This window comes from Rhinopithecus roxellana, chromosome 8 (genome assembly GCF_007565055.1).
Source record: "Rhinopithecus roxellana isolate Shanxi Qingling chromosome 8, ASM756505v1, whole genome shotgun sequence".
NCBI lineage: Eukaryota > Metazoa > Chordata > Mammalia > Primates > Cercopithecidae > Rhinopithecus > Rhinopithecus roxellana.
In genome coordinates, this window is record NC_044556.1 from 1,444,392 (window position 1) to 1,466,325 (window position 21,934).

Here is a 21,934-nt window from a genome sequence, read left to right on the forward strand (position 1 = left end):
TGGGTGGAATACTTGAGGTCAGGAGTTCGAGACAGCCTGGCCAATGTAGTAAACCCCTGTCTCTACTAAAAATACAAAAATTAGCTGGGCGTCGTGGTGCACACCTGTAATCCCAGCTGCTCAGGAGGCTGACAGAAGAGAATCGCTTGAACCCAGAAGGCTGAGTTTGCAGTGAACCGAGATGGCACCACTGCCCTCCAGCCTGGGCCACACAGCGAGACTCTGTCAAAAAAAAAAAAAAAAAGTTATGCCTAAGGTGAGTAACTCGCTTAACTCACCCCAATCCTGGCCTTGACCCCTGGCACTTAGTAGGTGATGGATGAATGTGGTTTAGAGGAAAGAACTTGTCCAGGCTCCCCCAGCGCAGCCGGGATTTAACTCAGGTCTGTCAAACTCCAGTGTGCAAACTCATAGTTCTCGGGCTCCCCCAAGAGGCTGGAAGACTTTGCTACTCTTAGCCGGGGTTTCGCTGACCTCTGTGGGTTCTGGGCCCCTAGGAGGAGACCCCTCTGTTCCTGGCCGCCCGCGAGGGCAGCTACGAGGCTGCCAAGCTGCTGTTAGACCACTTTGCCAACCGTGAGATCACCGACCACCTGGACAGGCTGCCGCGGGATGTAGCCCAGGAGAGACTGCACCAGGACATCGTGCGCTTGCTGGATCAACCCAGTGGGCCCCGCAGCCCCCCCGGTACCCACGGCCTGGGGCCTCTGCTCTGTCCTCCAGGGGCCTTCCTCCCCGGCCTCAAAGCGACACAGTCGGGGTCCAAGAAGAGCAGGAGGCCCCCTGGGAAGGCAGGGCTGGGACCGCAGGGGCCCCGGGGGCGGGGCAAGAAGCTGACGCTGGCCTGCCCAGGCCCCCTGGCTGACAGCTCGGTCACGCTGTCGCCCGTGGACTCGCTGGACTCCCCGCGGCCTTTTGGTGGGCCCCCTGCTTCCCCTAGTGGCTTCCCCCTTGAGGGGCCCTATGCAGCTGCCACTGCCACTGCAGTGTCTCTGGCACAGCTTGGTGGCCCAGGCCGGGCGGGTCTAGGTCGCCAGCCCCCTGGAGGATGTGTACTCAGCCTGGGCCTGCTGAACCCTGTGGCTGTCCCCCTCGACTGGGCCCGGCTGCCCCCACCTGCCCCGCCAGGCCCCTCATTCCTGCTGCCACTGGCTCCGGGACCCCAGCTGCTCAACCCAGGGACCCCCGTCTCCCCGCAGGAGCGGCCCCCGCCTTACCTGGCAGTCCCAGGACATGGCGAGGAGTACCCAGCGGCTGGGGCACACAGCAGCCCCCCAAAGGCCCGCTTCCTGCGGGTTCCCAGTGAGCACCCTTACCTGACCCCATCCCCTGAATCCCCTGAGCACTGGGCCAGCCCCTCACCACCCTCCCTCTCAGACTGGTCCGAATCCACCCCCAGCCCAGCCACTGCCACCGGGGCCATGGCCACCGCCACTGGGGCACTGCCTGCCCAGCCACTTCCCTTGTCTGTTCCTAGCTCCCTTGCTCAGGCCCAGACCCAGCTGGGGCCCCAGCCGGAAGTCACCCCCAAGAGGCAAGTGTTGGCCTGAGATGCTCGTCAGTTCTTAGATCTTGAGGGTGCTAAAGAGACCCCCATCCTGCCTCCTTTCTTTCTCTGTCTCTTCCTTCCTTTTAGTCTTTTTCATCCTATTCTCTCTTCACCAACCCTCCTGCATCCTTGCCTTGCAGTGTGACCAAGATAGGTCATCAGCCCAGGGCTTCAGTCTTCCTTTATTTATAATGGGTAGGGGCTACCACCCACCCTCTCAGTCTTGTGAAGAGTCTGGGATCTCCTTCTTCCCCACTTCTCTCTTCCCTCATTCCTTTCTCTCTCCTTCTGGCCTCTCATTTCCTTACATTCTGACATGAATGAATTATTATTATTTTTCTTTTTCTTTTTTTTTTTTTTTTTACATTTTGTATAGAAACAAATTCATTTAAACAAACTTATTATTATTATTTTTTACAAAATATATATATGGAGATGCTCCCTTCCCCTGGGAACCCCCCAGTGCCCCCGTGGGGCTGAGTCTGTGGGCCCATTTCGGCCAAGCTGGATTCTGTGTACCTAGTATACAGGCATGACTGGGATCCATGTACCGAGTACACGACCCAGGTATGTACCAAGGAGGCACCCTTGGGCACACCCACTGGGGCCAGGGGTTGGGGGAGAGTTGGGAGCCTCCTCCCCCACCCCACCTCCCTCACTTCACTGCATTCCAGATGGGACGTGTTCCATAGCCTTGCTGGGGAAGGGCCCACTGCCAACTCCCTCTGCCCCAGCCCCACCCTTGGCCATCTCCCTTTCGGAACTAGGGGGCTGCTGGTGGGAAATGGGAGCCAGGGGAGATGTGTGCATTCCTTTGTCTCCCTGTAAATGTGGGACTACAAGAAGAGGAGGAGCTGCCTGAGTGGTACTTCCTCTTCCTGGTAATCCCCTGGCCCAGCCTCATGGCAGAATATAAGTATTTTTAGGCTATTTTTGTAATATGGCTTCTGGTCACGATCCCTGTGTAGCTGAATTCCCAAACCTTGCATTGTACAGCCCCCACTCCCCCCACCACCTAATAAAGGAATAGTGAACACTCAGTGTTGTTGGTCTGTGTCTAGGTAAGGTGGGGAGTGGTGGCAGTGGGACTTCTATCTCCCCCACCCAGCGCTAACTTGAGCTCCCATCTTGGGGTAAATACATTTGACTTGCCAGTCTACTTATGCTTCCTCTTTTGGCAGATGACTACCAATTGGATCAGTGGTGGTCACCTGACTTAAGTTGAGCCAATCAGATTCTTTTGCTTGAGAACCTTTTTTAATGGAGAGGCTAAGAAACTGCTCAGTTGGTGGAGCTCTTAAGGTCACAGTTAGATTTAGAAATATCAGTGGCCAATTCGAGGTGGTGGGCAAACAGATGAGCTAAGAGGGCAGAAGAATGAAGCTAATATTCAGGAAGAATCAGAAATGAGAGCTCAAATGGCTCTTTGAGGGCTGGGGGGTTTATCTCAGCTCCCAATGCAGTATCAATTCCAGTTAAATGAGTGTTCATTCCATTGAGATCAACAGGTATTTATTAATTGCTTTCTAAGTGTCTGATGATGATTCTACATGAATTTCACTTTTGCTTCATGCTCCTTTGGGTTTTGGAGATAACCTTGGACCCATGTAATAAATACTTCTTTACTTGTGCCAGCTTCGGTGGGTTTCTGTTTCTCACAACCAATCATGCTCCAAGACAAGGTTCTGTTTACACTGGTGTCTTCAGGAAAGGAGGATAGGATTTAGTGTTCGTTGATTCTGTCAGTTGGAGTGCTCCTGGCTGCAAATGACACAAAAGCCTACTGGCTTAAACAAGAAAGGGGTTTATTAGCTTATATAAATTAAAAGGACCAACTTCGGGGAGATTTGATCTAGTGGCTCAAATGTGGTCAACAATGGCTCAGTTTCTCTTCGTCTCTACAACTTTCTCTGGGCATCAGTTTCATCTACATCCTCCACACGGCACCCAGTACAACCTCTCTTCCCTACATCACACAGCTCCAGCCCTCTCTCTGTGTTATCAAAATAGGTGCCATATCGCTCTTTCCAGGGGAGAGAGAAACTTCTAGTATTGTGATTGATTTTTCTTTTATTTACTTTCTTCCTGTGTTTTTTGAGATAGAGTCTTGTTCTCATCACCCAGGCTGGAGTGCAATGGTACAATCTCGGCTCACTGCAACCCCTGCCTCCTGGGTTCAAGCAATTCTCCTGCCTCAGCCTCCTGAGTAGCTGGGATTACAGGTGCCTGCTTCCATGCCTGGTTAATGTTTGTATTTTTAGTACAGACAGGGTTTCACCATGTTGGCCAGGCTGGTCTCGAACTCCTGACCTCAGATGATCCATCCACCTTGGCCTCCCAAAGTTCTGGGATTACAGGCGTGAGTCACTGCACTCGACCTTGTGGTTGATTTTTCTGTTGACTCCAATTGGTTCATGTATCCACTCTCTAACCTAAGGTTTCTTAATTTCAGCATTATTGACATTTGGGGACAAATCATTCTTTGCTCTGGGGAGCTGTCCTGTGCAATGTAGGATATTTAACAGCATCTCTGGTCCCTACCCATTAGCTACCAGCAGCACCCCTTTCCCAGTTGTGACAACCAATATAACATGTCTCCAGATATTGCCAATTGTCACATGGGAGGCAGAATCACACCTGTTGTTTTCTTAAAGCGTGTCTTAAAGTCTTTTCTTTGGAACTACTGGTGTGCTAAATTTAGGGGCAATCAGGTTTACAGAAGCATGAATTCTGTAGAAGCTTCTAATAAATGTTTACTCCTCCCCCACCCCCTTTAGGCTAAGTCTTTGAAGATGAAAGAGTCTCTTTTATGTTTGTCTCAACTTTATTTTATGTTTATTCTCTTACCCTCTAACCTTTATTGGGCACTTACTGTGTGCCAACTCCTGGACAAGTTGTTGAGAATAAAATGGTGAATTATATAGGCCCAGTCTCTGCTTTTATGGAATTTCAGGCTAGTTGGGGGATGTATGGGGAGTGCACCCCTATATCCCCTTGGAACTTACCATTCTAGTGCTTGCTTACAGCATCTAACTGTGAACACCTGAGACTCTCCACCTGGGGACTTCCTCTTGTGTGGGGCAGGAGCAACCCTCAACATATGAGGGATGAATGAGAGATGGTGGATAAATACCCCAGTTTCGTCACCACTGTCTGGGGGAATTCATGGATATGATCCGCAGAGTCTCCCAAAGGATGCTCTTTGGGATTAAGCCCCAGTTGCCCACAGCAGCAACCTACTCTTCCTCAATCCTACTAGAGCTTTCTGGAATGATCTTGTGAATAAATTCCTTGCACTCGAATCATTGGTCCACGAGGAGTCCATCTAGCTTTATGCATGAGTAGATTCTTGGGAATAAAAAATAAAATATCTGTTGGGGCTTAAGCAAGTTTGGGTATTCTTCTTCCCAAGTGCTGTACAAATGCAGAGAAAGTCATTCTCCCTACCCACTTTGTCCACTCTATCATGCAACCTTGGCTTTATGTCAACAGAATATTGAAGAAGAGTGTCCCACAGGGGGAACCCACTTTCGTACCTCGTGGAGCTGACTTATTTGTAAGGACATATGAGACTCATCCACACCGGGAGCTCCCTGGAATGACTGCAGGAGGGATGTTAGGTTGAGGACTACGAAGCCTGCATTGGTGATTGGGGAAAATTAACTAATGAGATTTGAAGATTCATATGTATGTGATTTCATTGGCAAGCTGAAGTTGGGAAGGGTTGGGGACTTTGGAATTGACATCCTAGTTGATTTCTTGACTGAGAGGACAATGATAAACAGCTGAGTGTCTGCTTTTTGCCTCCAGATCTGCAGTCATCTTCCTCCACTCTTTTCTGTGCTCTGGGAGAATGACCCAGGTAGATGGCATCGATGGGTTTCCTTACTCTCTGCCTTCCACTTGGGTTTGGCCAATGAGAGACACAGGTGAGGGATTAGAGGGTGGAATGTATTTATCTCCCTGGCTACCTGCCTGCAGGGTACCTGCAGTGCTCTCCCTCCAGCTACCTACCCTCTGTGGGTCTGGGTTATTGTTTCTTCTGCTTGGCCCTTTTGGCCTAGAAGCGATAAAGTCTGTCCACTATTGTGAGCCCCAGGGCATAGTAACATTCCTTGCCTACATTCTGTGCATGCTCATCTGTCTAGCATGTCAATCATTTATCTGTTATCTATCTAGGTCTATCATCTATCGTTTATCTTTCATCCATCTATATCTATCTCATGCTTCTCTGTCCTCTGTTGTCTATTTATATCTATGAATCTATTTTTCTATCATCTTTCATTTATCTATCTTTCTATCTATCTACTAATCTTTCTTTTCCTTTTTTTTTTTTTTTTTTTTTGAGATGGAGTTTCACTCTTATTGCTCAGGCTGGAGTGTAGTGGCAAGATCTCGGCTCACTGCAACCTCCGCCTCCTGGGTTCAAGCCATTCTCCTGCCTCAGTCTCCCCAGAGCTGGGATTACAGGCACGCACCACCATGCCCAGCTAATTTTTGTATTTTTGTATTTTTTTTTTTTTTTGAGACGAAATTTTGCTCTTGTTGCCCAGGCTGGAGTGCAATGGCACAATCTCGGCTCACTACAACCTCCACCTCCTGAGTTCAAGCAATTCTCCTGCCTCAGCATCCTGAGTAGCTGGAATTACAGTCATGTACCACCATGCCTGGCTAATTTTTTTGTATTTTTAGTAGAGACAGGGTTTCTCCATGTTGGTCAGGCTGATCTTGAACTCCCGACCTCAGTTGATCTACCCGCCTTGGCCTCCCAAAGTGCTAAGATTACAGGTGTGAGCCACCGCACCTGGCCTAATTTTTGTATTTTTTTTTTTTTTTTTTTTTTGAGGCGGAGTCTGACTCTGTCGCCCAGGCTGGACTGCAGTGGCCGGATCTCAGCTCACTGCAAGCTCCGCCTCCCGGGTTTACGCCATTCTCCTGCCTCAGCCACCCAAGTAGCTGGGACTACAGGCGCCCACCTTGTCGCCCGGCTAGTTTTTTGTATTCTTTAGTAGAGACGGGGTTTCACCGTATTAGCCAGGGTGGTCTCGATCTCCTGACCTTGTGATCCGCCCGTCTCGGCCTCCCAAAGTGCTGGGATTACAGGCTTGAGCCACCGCGCCCAGCCTAATTTTTGTATTTTTAAGTAGAGACGGGGTCACTGTGTTGACCAGGCTGATCTTGAACTACTGACCTTGTGATCCACCTGCCTCGGCCTCCCAATGTGCTGGGATTACAGGCAGGAGCCACTGTGCCCAGCCTTATCTGAGCTTTTCAAAGCCTCTATAGACAGCTCATTCCCTAGCTTTTGGTTTAATCTATTTGTCTCAACTGTTACTCACTGCCTCAGGCATCCATGAAGCTAAAATACTTTCCTGTAGCTGTTGTCAACAAAGGACCCCCAAGGAGAAGGCTTTTTGCATGGGATTATCTCAGAACCAGGTCAAATACAGAGAGCTTTGCAAGTGGGATCTTGCAGGGAACCACTAGCGTGGTAAACAATGACAATTCTTGGCCTGGTGTAGTGGCTCACACCTGTAATCCCAGCACTCTGGGAGGCTGAGGTGGGAGGATCATTGAGGTCAGGAGTTTGAGACCAGCCAGGCCAACATGGTGAAACCCTGTCTCTACTAAAAATACAAAAATTAGCCAGGCATGGTGGTACGTGCCTGTAATCCCAGCTACCCGGGGGCTGAGGCAGGAGAATCGCTTGAATCCCGGGAGGTGGAGGTTGCAGTGAGCTGAGATTGCACCACTGTACTCCAGCCTGGGCAACAGAGAGAGGCTCCAGAGGCTCCATCTCAAAAAAATATTAAAACAAAAACAAAAACAAAAAAGACAATTCTTTGGGAATGAGGCTTGAAAGGGTTCTAGGTCTATTTTGCTTTCTCTGGTGGATGTCAGGCTGCACCAGAGTTTGGGATGCTATTTTTCAAGATGACCGTGGAGCTGGAGAGTGGGGGAGAGGACCAGATATATTAAAATGCCAACTAGTATGCTGTTCTCACTGATATGCAGTAATTTTTTGAATACATGCTCTCAGAGTTGCTGCAAGACTTTAGTTAATTTCTAGAATTCTCAAAAATTTAGTCTAACAATTTTTTCTAGCTTTTTCATTTCTTTATGGAGGACATACTTTATGGAGGTCCATACTCTGACATTTTTTCTGACATCCCACCTCACATTGGTTGATGACGGATTGTTAGATTTATGCATCTGGAGCTCAGAGTAGATGGCTGATCTACGATGTAGATTTGGGGAATGTTGGTATAGAAGTGGTATCTAAAACCGTATGATTGTACTAATCAGTTAGAGAGAAGAGAGTCAAGGTTGAAGCCATGAGCTGCTTCAATATCAGAACAGCAAAAGTACAGAAAGAGAGTGATAAAGAATGGTCAGAAGTGAAGTGGACAAACCACATGCAGCAGATAGTGTCGGTCCCCTGCCCACATCCACTTTCTCTGACCACTTCACTGCATATTGTCCTGATTTCCAACACCCAGTGCTTGCATCTATTTGTCTGAGGGCTTTCTCTGGACATCAAAGCTTACTCCATCCACACATACAGCGGGCAGGATTACTGGATAATTAATGCACTCAGGAGCAACCGTCAACAGTGACCAGCTGGAGTGGGTGTATACATACCTCATCTCCCTCGCCCTTCTGTGGTGAATGTTCTATGCTGCCACCCAGAGGTCCCCAGTGGGATTGACCCCAGTTGCTTACAGGGATAACTTACTTGATAGGACATGCTTTATAAACTTCCTTTTGTTCCTACTTTCACTTCTTCAGATCTGGGATCACCTCCCAAATAAACTTACTTCCACTAGAATCCTTGTCTCAGAGTCTGTGTCTGGGGGAAACCCAAACTATGCAGGCCTTTTGGCATAGAGTGGGTACACAGACTCATGAGTCTGTACTTATCAGCTAGGGAGAGAAAAGAGGTCTAGGACTGAGCCCTGGGGAATTATCATATTAGGGGTCAGAAGAGGAGGAGGCTAAGGAAGAGTGGCCAGAGAAGAAGCATATACCATAAAAAGAAAGAGAAAGGAGCATTGCAAGGAGGGGATTTATCATCTAAGTTGAATGCTCCTGGAGAAAGGAATAAGATGAGGCCAGGTCCAAGACACCTCACAAGCTGACAGGAGACACAGAGGAACACAGACAATATGAAGAGAAAACCCAGGACCTCTGGTAGCCCAGATACTGCATGTGACTAGCTTGGGGGTTCTTACGGAAGGCTTCCTGGAGAAGGTGATGCTGGAGGTGAGTTTTTAGGAAAAGTAGGACTATGCCTAAAGTAGGAGTTCCAGAGGAGGAATTTCCTTCCTTGTTGTAATTTAATAAATGTGTGAGTGTTGTTATAAGTGGAGCAATGACTGGGTTTAGAGGTAGAGAAGGTGGCAGGGGTCATATCACAAGGGTCTTGGGTGTGAAGATGGAGGAATTTTAAACTTTGAGGGCAATGGGGAGCCATGGAAGATGCATGAGTAGAGGAGGAGCACAGCTTGAGTTTTCTGTCCTGGTGGTCAGTGCAGAGGTCAAACTGGAGGAAGTTGACACTGCAGGTTTTTGCAATAGGTAAGAATAATGCAGTCCTGAGTTGGGGTGGAGGTGAAGGGACAGAGAGAATTTGGAGAGGAAGAATGCTGATTTGGTAATTAATGGTCTAGGGAAGGAGGGATGGAGAAGGCTGAGATCACCAAGATATGTTAAGCCTGGGCTACATTGGTAGAACAACATCAAATGATCCACTGCTTCCTCCCTCTTTTGAGGGCAGGGCCTGGGGGTGCATTTCCTAAGGAAGCAGCCTTGCCTAGCGTGGGTGGGTAGTAGGAGCATTAATGAATGCAGTGAGGAGTGTATTTCTGACTGTCATCCACAAAGAGAAATGGTAATTAGTCCTTTTCCCGCTCTGTGCATTCAGGACCTGCGGGCTGAGGAAGCTGACCCAGGGGTCTTGAGTTTCCTGGAGGGAAAAGCCCCGCAGGGTGCACCTGCCTGATCTCCGTGGGACTTCTTAGTGTTCAGGGAGCCCCTGGGATGGCAGCTCTGGGGACCCTCAGCATAATAGGAGCTGTATCCTCAGCCCCTCCCTTTTTAGGTGGTGAACAGAGCGATGCCAGCAGGCCCTGCAGGAGCCTCCCTTGGCAATGGTGAGTGTGAATTCAGAGGCTTTTCCTGGCTGAAGGAGCCACCCCGGCCCATCCCTGGCCTTAAGGTTCAGATCTACAAACAAATGGGGAGAGACAGAAACTGTACAGGGACTGAGCTAACCCAGCAAAGGCTGAGCAGTGACACTCTTGGATGGAGTTTCCCAGAGAGGCGTTCAATCCGTTTCTTGCCGACTGCAAAGCATGGGCTGGAGGAGAATATGAGATTTTCCCAGAAAGGAAAGGAGGCGCATCTGGCGGAACCAAAGGGAGACCCCTGAAAAGTCACACACATGCAGACACAGCATTATGGTGTGAACAGCTGTGCAAGCAGACAGGGAAGATGTAGGGTGTGGACACGCATGTGCCCTAGAGTCTCATGAGTACACGCGTGCACACACACACACATACACACACACAGAGTCATTTAGGGTGGGGCTGAAAGGGGAGGAGAAGGGCCTTTGGGGGTCTTCCTGATGAGAAGAAAGAGGAAAGGGAAAGACTCCAGACCCCAATCCCATGCATTCCTCGCCTTCCCGGCTCCATATAGCTCTCAGGAGTGTCACGTGGTCCCCTCTCCCTGCACTGTGGAGGTGGCATTGGCTTGGTCCCCGAGCTCAGCACCTACTGGTTCCCTGTAACTCTTTCACTAAGCAAGAAACCAGCCTGGGCGCTCTCAATGGGTGCAATTTTCATGGGTTCCAGGTGGGCAAATAAGGAGTATTCTACTCCTGTAAATTAACTTCCTTTTGGATCAGGCCTGGAATCAGGACATATTGCGGCAAACTCAGTCACAGCTCCTCAGCTGTTGCAGGGTTAATGTTCAGCCACATTTGAGGTTTCCTCCTTTCTTTTTCCTTCTGTCCGGGGTGGGTGCAGGGGGTTGGGGCAGATGCCACCTCCAAGATGAGAGTGGAGAGGGGCCAGGTTGTTGGTTTGAGAGCTCTAGGCGCTGCGGGTCCCCACCCCCAGCAATATTGAGATGGACAGAGTCCTTGCTGAACTCCAGGTGGGCTGGCCCTGCTCCTATCCCCCAGTGTGACGCTGCCAGCTCCTCCACCACCTTTCTTTGAATCTACTTCTGTTTTTTTTTTTTTTGAGACCAAGTCTCGCTGTGTCGCCCAGGCTGGAGTGCAGTGGCGTGATCTTGGCTCACTGCAAGCTGCGCCTCCCGGGTTCACGCCATTCTCCTGCCTCAGCCTCCCGAGTAGCTGGGACTACAGGCGTCCGCCACCACGCCCGGCTAATTTTTTGTATTTTTAGTAGAGATGGGGTTTCACCGTGTTAGCCAAGATGGTCTCGATCTCCTGACCTCATGATCTGCCCACCCAAAGTGCTGGAATTACAGCCATGAGCCACTGCGCCCGGCCTACTTCTCTTTTTAAAAAAATAAAAATATTTTTTGAGACAGAGTCTCACTCTTGTTGCCCAGGCTGGAGTGCAATGGTGCGATCTCAGCTCACTACAACCTCCGCCTCCTGGGTTCAAGTGATTCTCCTGCCTCAGCCTCCTCAGTAGCTGGGATTACAGGCGTGTGCCACCACACCTGGCTAATTTTTGTATTTTTGGTAGAGACAGGGTTTCACTATGTTGGCCAGGCTGGTCTTGAACTCCTGACCTCAGGTGACCCACCCACCTTGGCTTCCCAAAGTGCTGGGATTACAGGCGTGAGCCACTGTGCCCAGCCAAAAAATTTTTTTAATAAAAAATATTTAAATATTTGTTCAATGAATACATGAATGAATGGAAATGTGCTTTGTTTGTTTGTTTTTGTTTTTGAGAGGATCTCACTCTGTTGCCTAGGCTGAGTGCAGTGACATGATCACAGCTCACTGCAGCCTCAACCTCCTAGGCTCAAGCAATCCTTCCACCTCAGCCTCCAAAGTAACTGGGACCACAGGAGCACACCACTGTGCCTGACTTATTTATTTATTTATTTAAATTTTTTTTGAGATGGAGTCTCACTTTCTTGCCCAGGTTGGAGTGCAGTGCCACAATCTTAGCTCACTGCAACTTCTGCCTCCTGGGTTGAAGTGATTCTCTTGCCTCAGCCTCCCAAGTAGCTGGGATTACAGGCATGTGCCACCACACCCAGCTAATTTTTGCATTTTTAGTAGAGACAGGGTTTCACCATGTTGGCCAGGCTGGGCTTGAACTCCTGATCTCAAGTGATCTGCACACCTTGGCCTCCTAAAGTGCTGGGATTACAGGCATGAGCCACCATCCACAGCCTGTCTCTAAACTCACTAACCCATCAAGAAATTCATTGGTCGGCCCGGCATGGTGGCTCATGCCTGTAATCCCAGCACTATGGGAGGCTGAGGAGGGCAGATCACGAGGTCAGGACCATCACGGATCGAGACCATCCTGGCTAACACGGTGAAACCCCGTCTCTACTAAAAATACAAAAACAAAATTAGCTGGGTGTGGTGGCAGGTGCCTGTAGTTCCAGCTACTTGGGAGGCTGAGGCAGGAGAATGGCGTGAACCCGGGAGGCGGGGCTGGCAGTGAACCGAGATCCGGTCACTGCACTCCAGCCTGGGCGACAGACCGAGACTCCGTCTCCAAAAAAAAAAAAAAGAAAAAAAGAAAGAAAGAAAAGAAAGAAGAAAGAAAGAAAGAAAGAAAGAAAAAGAGAGAGAGAGAGAGAGAGAGAGAGAAAGAGAGAGAGAGACAAAGAAAGAAATCCATTGGGCTTCACCTTCAGAACCCATCCAGATGGGCAACTCCTCACTATCTCCATGTGCCCACCATGGCCAGCCCACCTCATGGGCCCACATGGTCCACACTGGTCCCATTATCATCGTTCTGGACCAGCTTAGTCACCTCTTAACCTGGTGTCCAATGTCTCACGCCCACTGTTTTCCCACAGCCACCAGAGGGCGCCTGGGAACACCTGAGCCTGGGGATGTCCCGCCTCTGCCTAGAACCCTCCACGGCTCCAACCTCACTAGGAGTAAGTGACTAATCCTCCCCTTGACCTACAAGGCCTAGACAACACCTCCCTATCACCTCCCTGTCCTCACCTGCTCCCTCTCCCTCATTTTCTCTCCCTCACCATTCCTCCTTGCTGCTCCTGTACCAGGCATGGTGCAGCCACAGGGCGTTTGCACATGCTGTTGCCTCTACCTGGAGTGCTCTCCTCCCTCTGACTCATTCCCTCATTCTTTTTCAATTGTGAATTCGGGGTTTTTGCCTGGCTGGAGAAACCACCCTGATCCATCTCTAGCCTAGAGCTGAAATCAGAAAATTGGGGTAGTCAAGGAAGGAGAAATTCTGAGCTGACTGTGATTAAACATCAACAAGGCCTTTTCTGACCATCCCATTAAAAATGGCTACTCTCCCCTGATTTCCCAATTCTCCCTTTAGGTCCTCTTTTCTGTTTCTAGCACTTAGCTCTGATGTAACTCACTTGTTGAGTTATCCTGTCTGTGGCTTATTGCCCAGCTGCCTCCCCTAATACCTTCTGTTCCTCCAGGGCAGGGATCTGTGCCCATTTAGTTCCCTGCTGTGTTCTCTTGCCCTCAGCAGCACCTGGCACAGAGGAGCTGTTCATGAAGATGTGTGGAATGAAAGGTGAGCCACTGAAACTCACAGTCCCGAAAGCACAGCCTCCAAAGACAGGCTCCTGGGTTCCAATCCTGATGCCAGGACTGAGAATGTGAGCAAATTATGCCTGCTATGCTCTGCTTCTCAAGCAGTGCAGAGCACAGAATAAGAATCCCAGGTGTCCTCACAAGAAGTTAGAGATTGGCCAGGCGTGGTGGCTCACGCCTGTAATCCTAGCACTTTTGGAGGCCAGGGCAGGCAGATCACCCGAGGTCAGGAGTTCGAGACCTGCCTGGCCAACCATGGCCAACATGGTGAAACCCCGTCTGTACTAAAAATATAAAAAATTAGCCGGGCGTGGTGGTGGGCACCTGTAATCCCAGTTACTTGGGAGGCTGAGGCAGGAGAATTGCTTGAACCCAGAGGCAGAGGTTGCAGTGAGCCGAGATTGCACTACTGCACTCCAGCCTGGGCGACAGAGCGAGACTTGGTTTCAAAAAAAAAAAAAAAAAAAAGTAACAGACCAAAAGATTCCTAACACTGGCCGGGCACGGTGGCTCAAGCCTGTAATCCCAGCACTTTGGGAGGCCGAGACGGGCGGATCACGAGGTCAGGAGATCGAGACCATCCTGGCTAACACGGTGAAACCCCGTCTCTACTAAAAAATACAAAAAACTGGCCGGGCGCGGTGGCTCAAGCCTGTAATCCTAGCACTTTGGGAGGCCGAGACGGGCGGATCATGAGGTCAGGAGATCGAGACCATCCTGGCTAACACGGTGAAACCCCGTCTCTACCAAAAAATACAAAAATCTAGCCGGGCGAGGTGGTGGGCGCCTGTAGTCCCAGCTACTCGGGAGGCTGAGGCAGGAGAATGGCGTGAACCCGGGAGGCGGAGCTTGCAGTGAGCTGAGATCCGGCCACTGCACTCCAGCCTGGGCGACAGAGCGAGACTCCGTCTCAAAAAAAAAAAAAAAAAAAAAAAAAAAAAAAAAAAAGATTCCTAACACTGTCAGGGCATCTTCCTATTACCTGTGACTTCACAAGATCAATCTCTGCTTTCATAGATGAAGCTTAGAGGAGCAAAATTAGCTGACTAAGGTCACCCTGTTCCTGGTAAGGCACCAGCATTCAAATCCAGGCTTGTGAAATTACAGAGCTCTACTTGGTATTGCTGCTGGCCACTGAGGGGCTGTCTTTGAGCATGAGATTTCTGCTCTAGGTAATGGTCATTTTTTTTTTACAGGTAGTGATCTTCTCATCACTGGAGGCAAGCAAGTGGAGGCAGGATAATTGTGGTAGAGGACACTCCTACACTGAGCAAATATCGAGGGGGGTTTCCTTTCCAATTCCCTTCCATATGATGCTCAGGAAGGGGCTGGTTTATACCTGAAGGGAGCCTGTGATAATACCTTAAAGGGTTTCTTCCACAGGCACTTCCTCTTCAGATTATTTCTTAAAACTTTAATTACAAATTATAGCCGGGCTTGATGTCAGGTAGATGCCTGTAATCCTAGTTGCTCGGGAGGCTGAGGCAGGAGAATCGTTTGAATCCAGGAGGCAGAGGTTGCAGTGAGTTGAGATTGCGTCATTGTCTGGGTGACAGAGTGAGACTCGATTTCAAACAAAACAAAACACTTTAGTTACAAATGGTTTTAGCATGTTTTGCATTCTGTACCTCAACTTTTGTCTTCCTCTGTCAAACTAGATTGATTAACCAGGAAGAGTTTATCAAGAGAAAAAAACTCCTCTAAGAAGTGTTATTTCTTCTATTGACACAAACTGGCAATTGATGTAGGAAATTTGGGAAATTAAAAAAAGTATAAAGAATGTATGTGAATGTCATCACAGAATTTTTACTGTTTCTTTTCTTTCTTTTTATTTTCTTTTCTTTTCTTTTTTTTTTTTTTTTTGAGACACAGTCTCGCTCTATTGCCCAGGCTGGAGTGCAGTGGCGCATCTCAGCTCACTGCAAGCTCCACCTCCTGGGTTCATGCCATTCTCCTGCCTCTGCCTCCCGAGTAGCTGGGACTACAGGCGCCCGCCACCATACCCAGCTAATTTTTTTGTATTTTTAGTAGAGACAGGGTTTCACCATGCTAGCCAGGATGGTCTCGATCTCCTGACCTCGTGATCCACCTGCCTCAGCCTCCCAAAGTGCTGGGATTACAGGCGTGAGCCACCGCGCCCGGTACTGTTTCTTATCCCATTCTCACACAACCCATAGATGAGAATTCTTTCCATATTATTATCTATTCTCAAATATATGACTTTAATAATGTCTTATTTTTATGCTATATATATATATATATATATATATATTTTTTTTTTTTTTTTTTTTTTTTTTTTTGAGACAGAGTCTCGCTCTGTCGCCCGGGCTGGAGTGCAGTGGCCGGATCTCAGCTCACCGCAAGCTCCGCCTCCCGGGTTCACGCCATTCTCCTGCCTCAGCCTCTGAGTAGCTGGGACTACAGGCGCCCGCCACCTCACCCGGCTAGGTTTTTTTTGTATTTTTTTAGTAGAGACGGGGTTTCACGGTGTTAGCCAGGATGGTCTCGATCTCCTGACCTCGTGATCCGCCCGTCTCGGCCTCCCAAAGTGCTGGGATTACAGGCTTGAGCCACCGCGCCCGGCCGCTTTATATATTTTTCAATTAGAGTGTCGGTATTTTGTTTTACCCTTGTTTGTTAAGGGCATTCGCCTGTAGAACACTTAGGTCATGTCCTCTTTAAAAATTTAAATAATGCAATTATGAACATTCCTATACATCTAAGTGCGTTATTTTTCAATGAGAAAAATCTAGAGGTGAAATTATCTAGACAGACACATAATAATTCTATGTATTTATGGAGTAGAGGTTGATGTTTCAATCCATGTATACATTGTATCATAATGAAATCAGGGTCATCCACTGATTTTATACTGGGGTATTAGAGGACCACTGTTAGCCTTGGGCAAGAGGGACCTTACTCTGGCACTGATGCATCTGAGGACTACTCTGACCCTGTTCTGTCCTATCCCATCCCAAGGGGTGAAGAGTTTACAGAGTCGGCCGGGCGCGGTGGCTCAAGCCTGTAATCCCAGCACTTTGGGAGGCCGAGACGGGTGGATCACGAGGTCAGGAGATCGTGACCATCCTGGCTAACATGGTGAAACCCCGTCTCTACTAAAAAATACAAAAAAAAAAAACTAGCCGGGCGATGTGGCGGGTGCCTGTAGTCCCAGCTACTCGGGAGGCTGAGGCAGGAGAATGGCGTAAACCCGGGAGGCGGAGCTTGCAGTGAGCTGAGATCCGGCCACTGCACTCCAGCCTGGGCGGCAGAGCGAGACTCCGTCTCAAAAAAAAAAAAAAAAAAAAAGAGTTTACAGAGTCAAGAGTATGTGTTTACCTTGAGCTTGCACTCCATTATAGAGGATGCTGTACAAGACCTTAGAAGTCCCTGCCCAGGTGGCTCCAAGCCACTAGCAGGGCCAAAAGGTGGGACTTCTTTCTTCTGATATGAACCACACTGCTGGCGTGTATTTCCTTAGGTGTAGTTAAGCAGTGGTTGCTGATGGAGGGTGTAGCTGCATCTTGAACATACATGGTTGGGATAGGTGTACACATACACACAAGGCCCCTTGCAGTGCTAAGTGGCACCTGGGATGGGAAGAGAAGGGGATAGGACATGGGCTAGAAACTAGCACACGGTGCTCTCCACAGCATCACATTCTGGAGTGGAACTCTAAAGAGTCCAGAAATCCTAAACTGAAGTCTGTTTTTTCATGTCATTATGAAGGTTGTCAGTCAGTGTGATGAGTTAGAGCATATTTTACTTAACTGTTTATTAGTTTTACTTTTAACTGTAAATATTCAGTCACATGGTATATGGGTCTTTATTTGAGCTCCATGAATGTTGGGGAGTGGTCCCATGCATTTTCCTTTCCCTTCCCTTCCTTCCTTTCTCTTTCTTCCTTTCTTTTCCTTCCTTCCTTCCTTCCTCCCTTCCTTCCTTCTTTCCTCCCTCCCTCCCTTTCTTTCTTATTTATTTATTTATTTATTTATTTATTTATTTATTTATTTATTTTTGAGTCAGAGTCCTGCTCTGTCGCCAGGTTGGAGTGCAGTGGTGCCATCTCGGCTCACTGCAACCTCCGCCTCCCAGGTTCAAGCGATCTTCCTGCCTCAGCCTCCTGAGTAGCTGAGATTACAGGCACCCGCCACCATGCCTGGCTAATTTTTGTGTTTTTAGTAGAGACAGGGTTTCACCCCGTTGGCTAGGATGGTCTTGATCTCTTGGCCTTGTGATCTGCCTGCCTCGGCCTCCCAAAGTGCTGGGATTACAGGCGTGAGCCACCGCGCCCAGCTCCTTCCTTCCTTTCTTTTCCTTCCTTCCTTCCTTCCTTCCTTCCTTCCTTCCTTCCTTCCTTCCTTCCTTCCTTCCTTCCTTCCTTCCTTCCTTTACCTTCCTTCCTCCCTCCCTCCCTTCCTCCCTTCCTTCCCTTCCTTCCTTCCTTTCTCCCTCCCTCCCTCCTTTTCTTCCCTCCTTCCCTCCTTCCCTCCTTCCCTCCTTCCTTCCTTCCTTCCTTCCTTCCTCTCTTTCTCTCTTTTTCTTTCTTCTTTCTTTCTCAGGGTCTCTCTCTGTCACCTAGGCTGGAGTGCAGTGGTGCAATCATGGCTAACTGCAGTTTTGATCTCCTGGGCTCAAGTGATCCTCCCACCTCAGCCTCCAGAGTAGCTGGGACTACAAGCACGTGCCATCATGGCTGGCTAATTTATATATATATATATATATATATATGTATATATGTGTGTGTGTGTGTGTGTGTGTGTGTATATATATATATATGTATTTCTTTTAGAGATGAGGTTTCACCATGTTGCTCAGGCTGGTCTCAAACTGCTGGGCTCAAGCAATCTGCCTGTCTTGGCTTCTCAAAGGTGTTAGCATTGTAGGCATGAGCCACTGAGCTTGGCTCATGTTTTTGTTAATTTGTAAGAGTTAAACATTTATCACAACTTTGTTCTAGTTTGTGATTTGCCTATAAATTTGTTTCAATTTAACAATATTTTCTCATGTTAAGTAATTATACTTCTTAAATAGTCATAGCTCATTATTTTTCACTGTGCAGTCTTCCATGTGATTGATTTTCTATTACGGTCTCTATAAAGGGTTCTGTTCTTCTCTTTGGTGTTGTTTACTTCACCATGAAAAGGCCTGTTTCAGATATATTTAGGGCGTGACTGCCAGTATGCTTTTTATTAGATCTGGATTTCTTTTTTTTTTTGAGACAGAGTCTTGCTCTGTTGCCCAGGCTGGAGTGCAGTGGCTTGATCTCAGCTCACTGCAAACTTCGCCTCCCAGGTTCAAGTAATTCTTCTGTCTCAGCCTCCTGAGTAGCTGGGACTACAGGCATGCGCCACCACACCTGACTATTTTTAGTAGAGATGGGGTTTCACCATATTGGCCAGACTGGCCTCAAACTCCTGACCTTGTGATCTGCCCGCCTCGGCCTCCCAAAGTGCTGGGGTTACAGGCATGAGCCCTTATGCTGGGCCTAGATCTGGATTTCTTTTTTCTTTCTTTCTTTTTTTTTTTTTTTTTTTTTTTTTTTTTTTTTTTTTTTTTGAGACGGAGTCTCGCTCTGTCGCCCAGGCTGGAGTGCAGTGGCGCGATCTCGGCTCACTGCAAGCTCCGCCTCCCGGGTTCACGCCATTCTCCTGCCTCAGCCTCCCGAGTAGCTGGGACTACAGGTGCCCGCCACTGCGCCCGGCTAATTTTTTTGTATTTTTAGTAGAGACGGGGTTTCACCCTGTTAGCCAGGATGGTGTTGATCTCCTGACCTTGTGATCCGCCCACCTCGGCCTCCCAAAGTGCTGGGATTACAGGCGTGAGCCACCGCGCCCGGCCTGGATTTCTTAAGTAGAGTCTGAGTTTCTTGGCTTGGGGTTTCATTTTACTTCAGTTTCTGAAGATTTGAAGTAAAGCTTCGTACTTTTTCATGACATGAATCCCTCAGGGAGTGTGTTTTATACATTTATGTTTTCCATTGTTGGGTGCATATATATTTACGATTGTTGTATCCTGTTGCTGAATTGATCCCTTTATCATTATATAATGTTTTTCTTTGTTTCTTTATAGTTTTTTATTTAAATTTTTTTTTTTTTTTTTTTTTTTTTTTTTTTTTTTTTTTTTTTTTTTTTTTTTCCTGACATAAGGATTATAATCCCTGCTGTTTTTTGGCTTTCCTTTGGGTGGAATATATTTTTCTTTCTTTTCTTTTCTTTTTTTTTTTGAGATGGAGTCTTGCTTTGTTGCTCAGGCTGAAGTGCAGTGGTGTGATCTCAACTCACTGCAACCTCTGCCTCTGGGTTCAAGTGATTCTCCTGCCTCAGCCTCCCTGGTAGCTGGAATTACAGGCACATGCCACCATGCCCGGCTAATTTTTGTACTGTTAGTAGAGATGGGGTTCCACCATGCTGGCCAGGCTGGTCTCGAATGCCTACCTCAAGTGATCTGCTCACCTTGGCCTCCCAAAGCATTGGATTACAGGTGTGAGCCACCATGCCCAGACCTAGAATATCTTTTTCCATCCCATCTCTTTTATTCTGTGTTTCTTACAGGTGAATTAAGTCTCTTGTAGGCAGCACATGATTGGGTGCTCCTTTCTATCTGTTCCTTCACCCCATGCTTTTTGATTGGAGAATGTCACTCATGTCCATTCAAGGTAATTGTTGACAGGTAAGGACTTACTATTGCCATTTTCCTGATTATTTTCCAGTTATTTTATGTATTATTTGTGTTTCTCCCTCTTTTACTGTTTTTCTTAGTGCTTAAATGATTTCTTCTAGTAGTATGTTTTGATTTCTTCTTTTTAAAACAAGCTTTATGTTGGGATGCTTCAAGAATGTGCATGTTGGCCGGGCGCGGTGGCTCACGCGTGTAATCCCAGCACTTTGGGAGGCCGAGGCGGGTGGATCACGAGGTCAGGAGATCGAGACCATCTTGGCTAACACGGTGAAACCCTGTCTCTATTAAAAATACAAAAAAATTAGCCAGGCGTGGTGGCGGGTGCCTGTAGTTTCAGCTACTCGGGAGGCTGAGGCAGGAGAATGGCGTAAACCCAGGAGGCAGAGCTTGCAGTGAGCCGAGATCGTGCCATTGCACTCTAGCCTGGCCGACAGAGCGAGACTCCACCTCAAAAAAAAAAAAAAAAAAAAAAAAAAAAGAATGTGCATGTCATCTTTGTGCAGGGACCACAATCATCCCTGTATCATTCCAGTTCTAGTTTATGTGCTGCCAAAGCAAACACTGATTTCTGACTTCTTCCTTTTTATTTGTTGTGTATGTTATAGACCTTTGCTTTGTGCTTGCCATGAGGCTTGCAAAATAAATCTTATAGTGTTAAAATATTATTTTAAGATGATAACCACTTAACTTTGATCACAGAAATAAAATATCTCTACACTCTTACTCCTACTTTGTATCAAACTTTTCATTTAGGTTATTATGGTTTTTTCTTTCTAGGATTTCTATTTGTGGTTCTAATTGTTTGTACTTCTTTGCCAAACTTCTAATTTTGTTTATAGAGTTTTTTCAAATTTCATTTAACTTTCTATCTGTATTTTCTTTTAGGCTCCCGAACTTTTAGAGAATCATTGTGAATTCATTTTCAGGCATTTTATAGATTTCCTTTTCTTCTGGGTCTGTTACTGGAGATTTATGATTTTTTTCTAGTATTGTCATTTTTTTTTAAAACATAAACCTGTGTCCTACGTAGTTGCTTTTATATTTGAGGAGATAGCCATCCTTTCCAGCCTTTGTAGGTGTAATTTGGTTGTGGTAGACCTTTATTATTTAATTTAGGAATTCTGGATGGGCTGGCTGGTTGAAACTCTGGACAGGCAGACTTTGCTGTGGGGTTCTGTAACTGGGCTGAGTTGCTTCCTGCTTTTTGAGGTTGAGTGGTTTTTCTGAATGTGCTCCACAGTCTTGTAAGGGCACTGGCTGAACTCTGCCATCATGTGTGGCTGCTGGCTGGGCTCTTCAGTTGTCTCTGATCAGGCATGGTTGGATGTTGTTTTCCCTGGCTGGGTGGTAATGTTATTAGGAACAACAACATGCAGCATGTTTCCTGTACATGATGCTGTTTGCTAGTTTCTATGGTGTGGCAAGTGTAGTAAGCCATTCTTGGCATTGCTATCAAGAAATACCTGAGACTGAGTAATTCATCAGGAAAAGAGGTTAAATTGGCTAAGAGTGCTGCAAGCTGTAGGGAAGCATGGTGCCAGCATGCTTCATGGCGTCATCTGCTTTGCTTCTGGGGAGGCCTCAGGAAGCATTACTCATGGTGAAAGGCAGAATGAAAGCAGACAATTCACATCACAAAAGCAGGAGCAAGAGAGAGAGTGGGGTGGGATTGCTCCACACTTTTAAATGGCCAGATCTTGCAAGAACTCACTCACTATTGTGAAGACAGCAGCAAGCCATGAGGGATCTGCCTCCATGACCCAAACACCTCTCACTAAGCCCCACCTCCAACATTAGGGTTTATAATTCAACGTGAGATTTGGGTGGGGACAAATATCCTAACCATATCGGCACCTCTGTTGGTGGGGATGCAGAGCAAGCACCAAAACCCATGAACTGGTTCCTGTGAGCCCCTTGTCCGCTGTTCTTTGACCCAACTGACCCCTGGTGTTCCAGCC

The 21,934-nt window shown here is 47.6% G+C and overlaps 1 protein-coding gene and 1 non-coding gene across 3 annotated transcripts in view; one reads left to right on the top strand and one right to left on the bottom strand.

Moving 5' to 3' along the window:
• Window positions 1-2,589, top strand: part of NOTCH3 (notch receptor 3) — a 42,398-nt gene extending 39,809 nt beyond the window's left edge. For both annotated transcript variants that reach the window (XM_010361541.2, XM_030936934.1), the window contains one exon: window positions 498-2,589. In XM_010361541.2, the coding sequence (XP_010359843.2) occupies window positions 498-1,550 (1,053 nt within the window). In that variant the 3' untranslated portion in view covers window positions 1,551-2,589. The remainder of the gene's footprint in view (window positions 1-497) is intronic.
• A 17,845-nt stretch (window positions 2,590-20,434) lies between these two features.
• On the bottom strand, window positions 20,435-20,538 carry LOC115899397. The gene has a single exon (XR_004059115.1). It is a non-coding gene; the product is annotated as a U6 spliceosomal RNA (small nuclear RNA).
• Window positions 20,539-21,934: the final 1,396 nt, after the last annotated feature.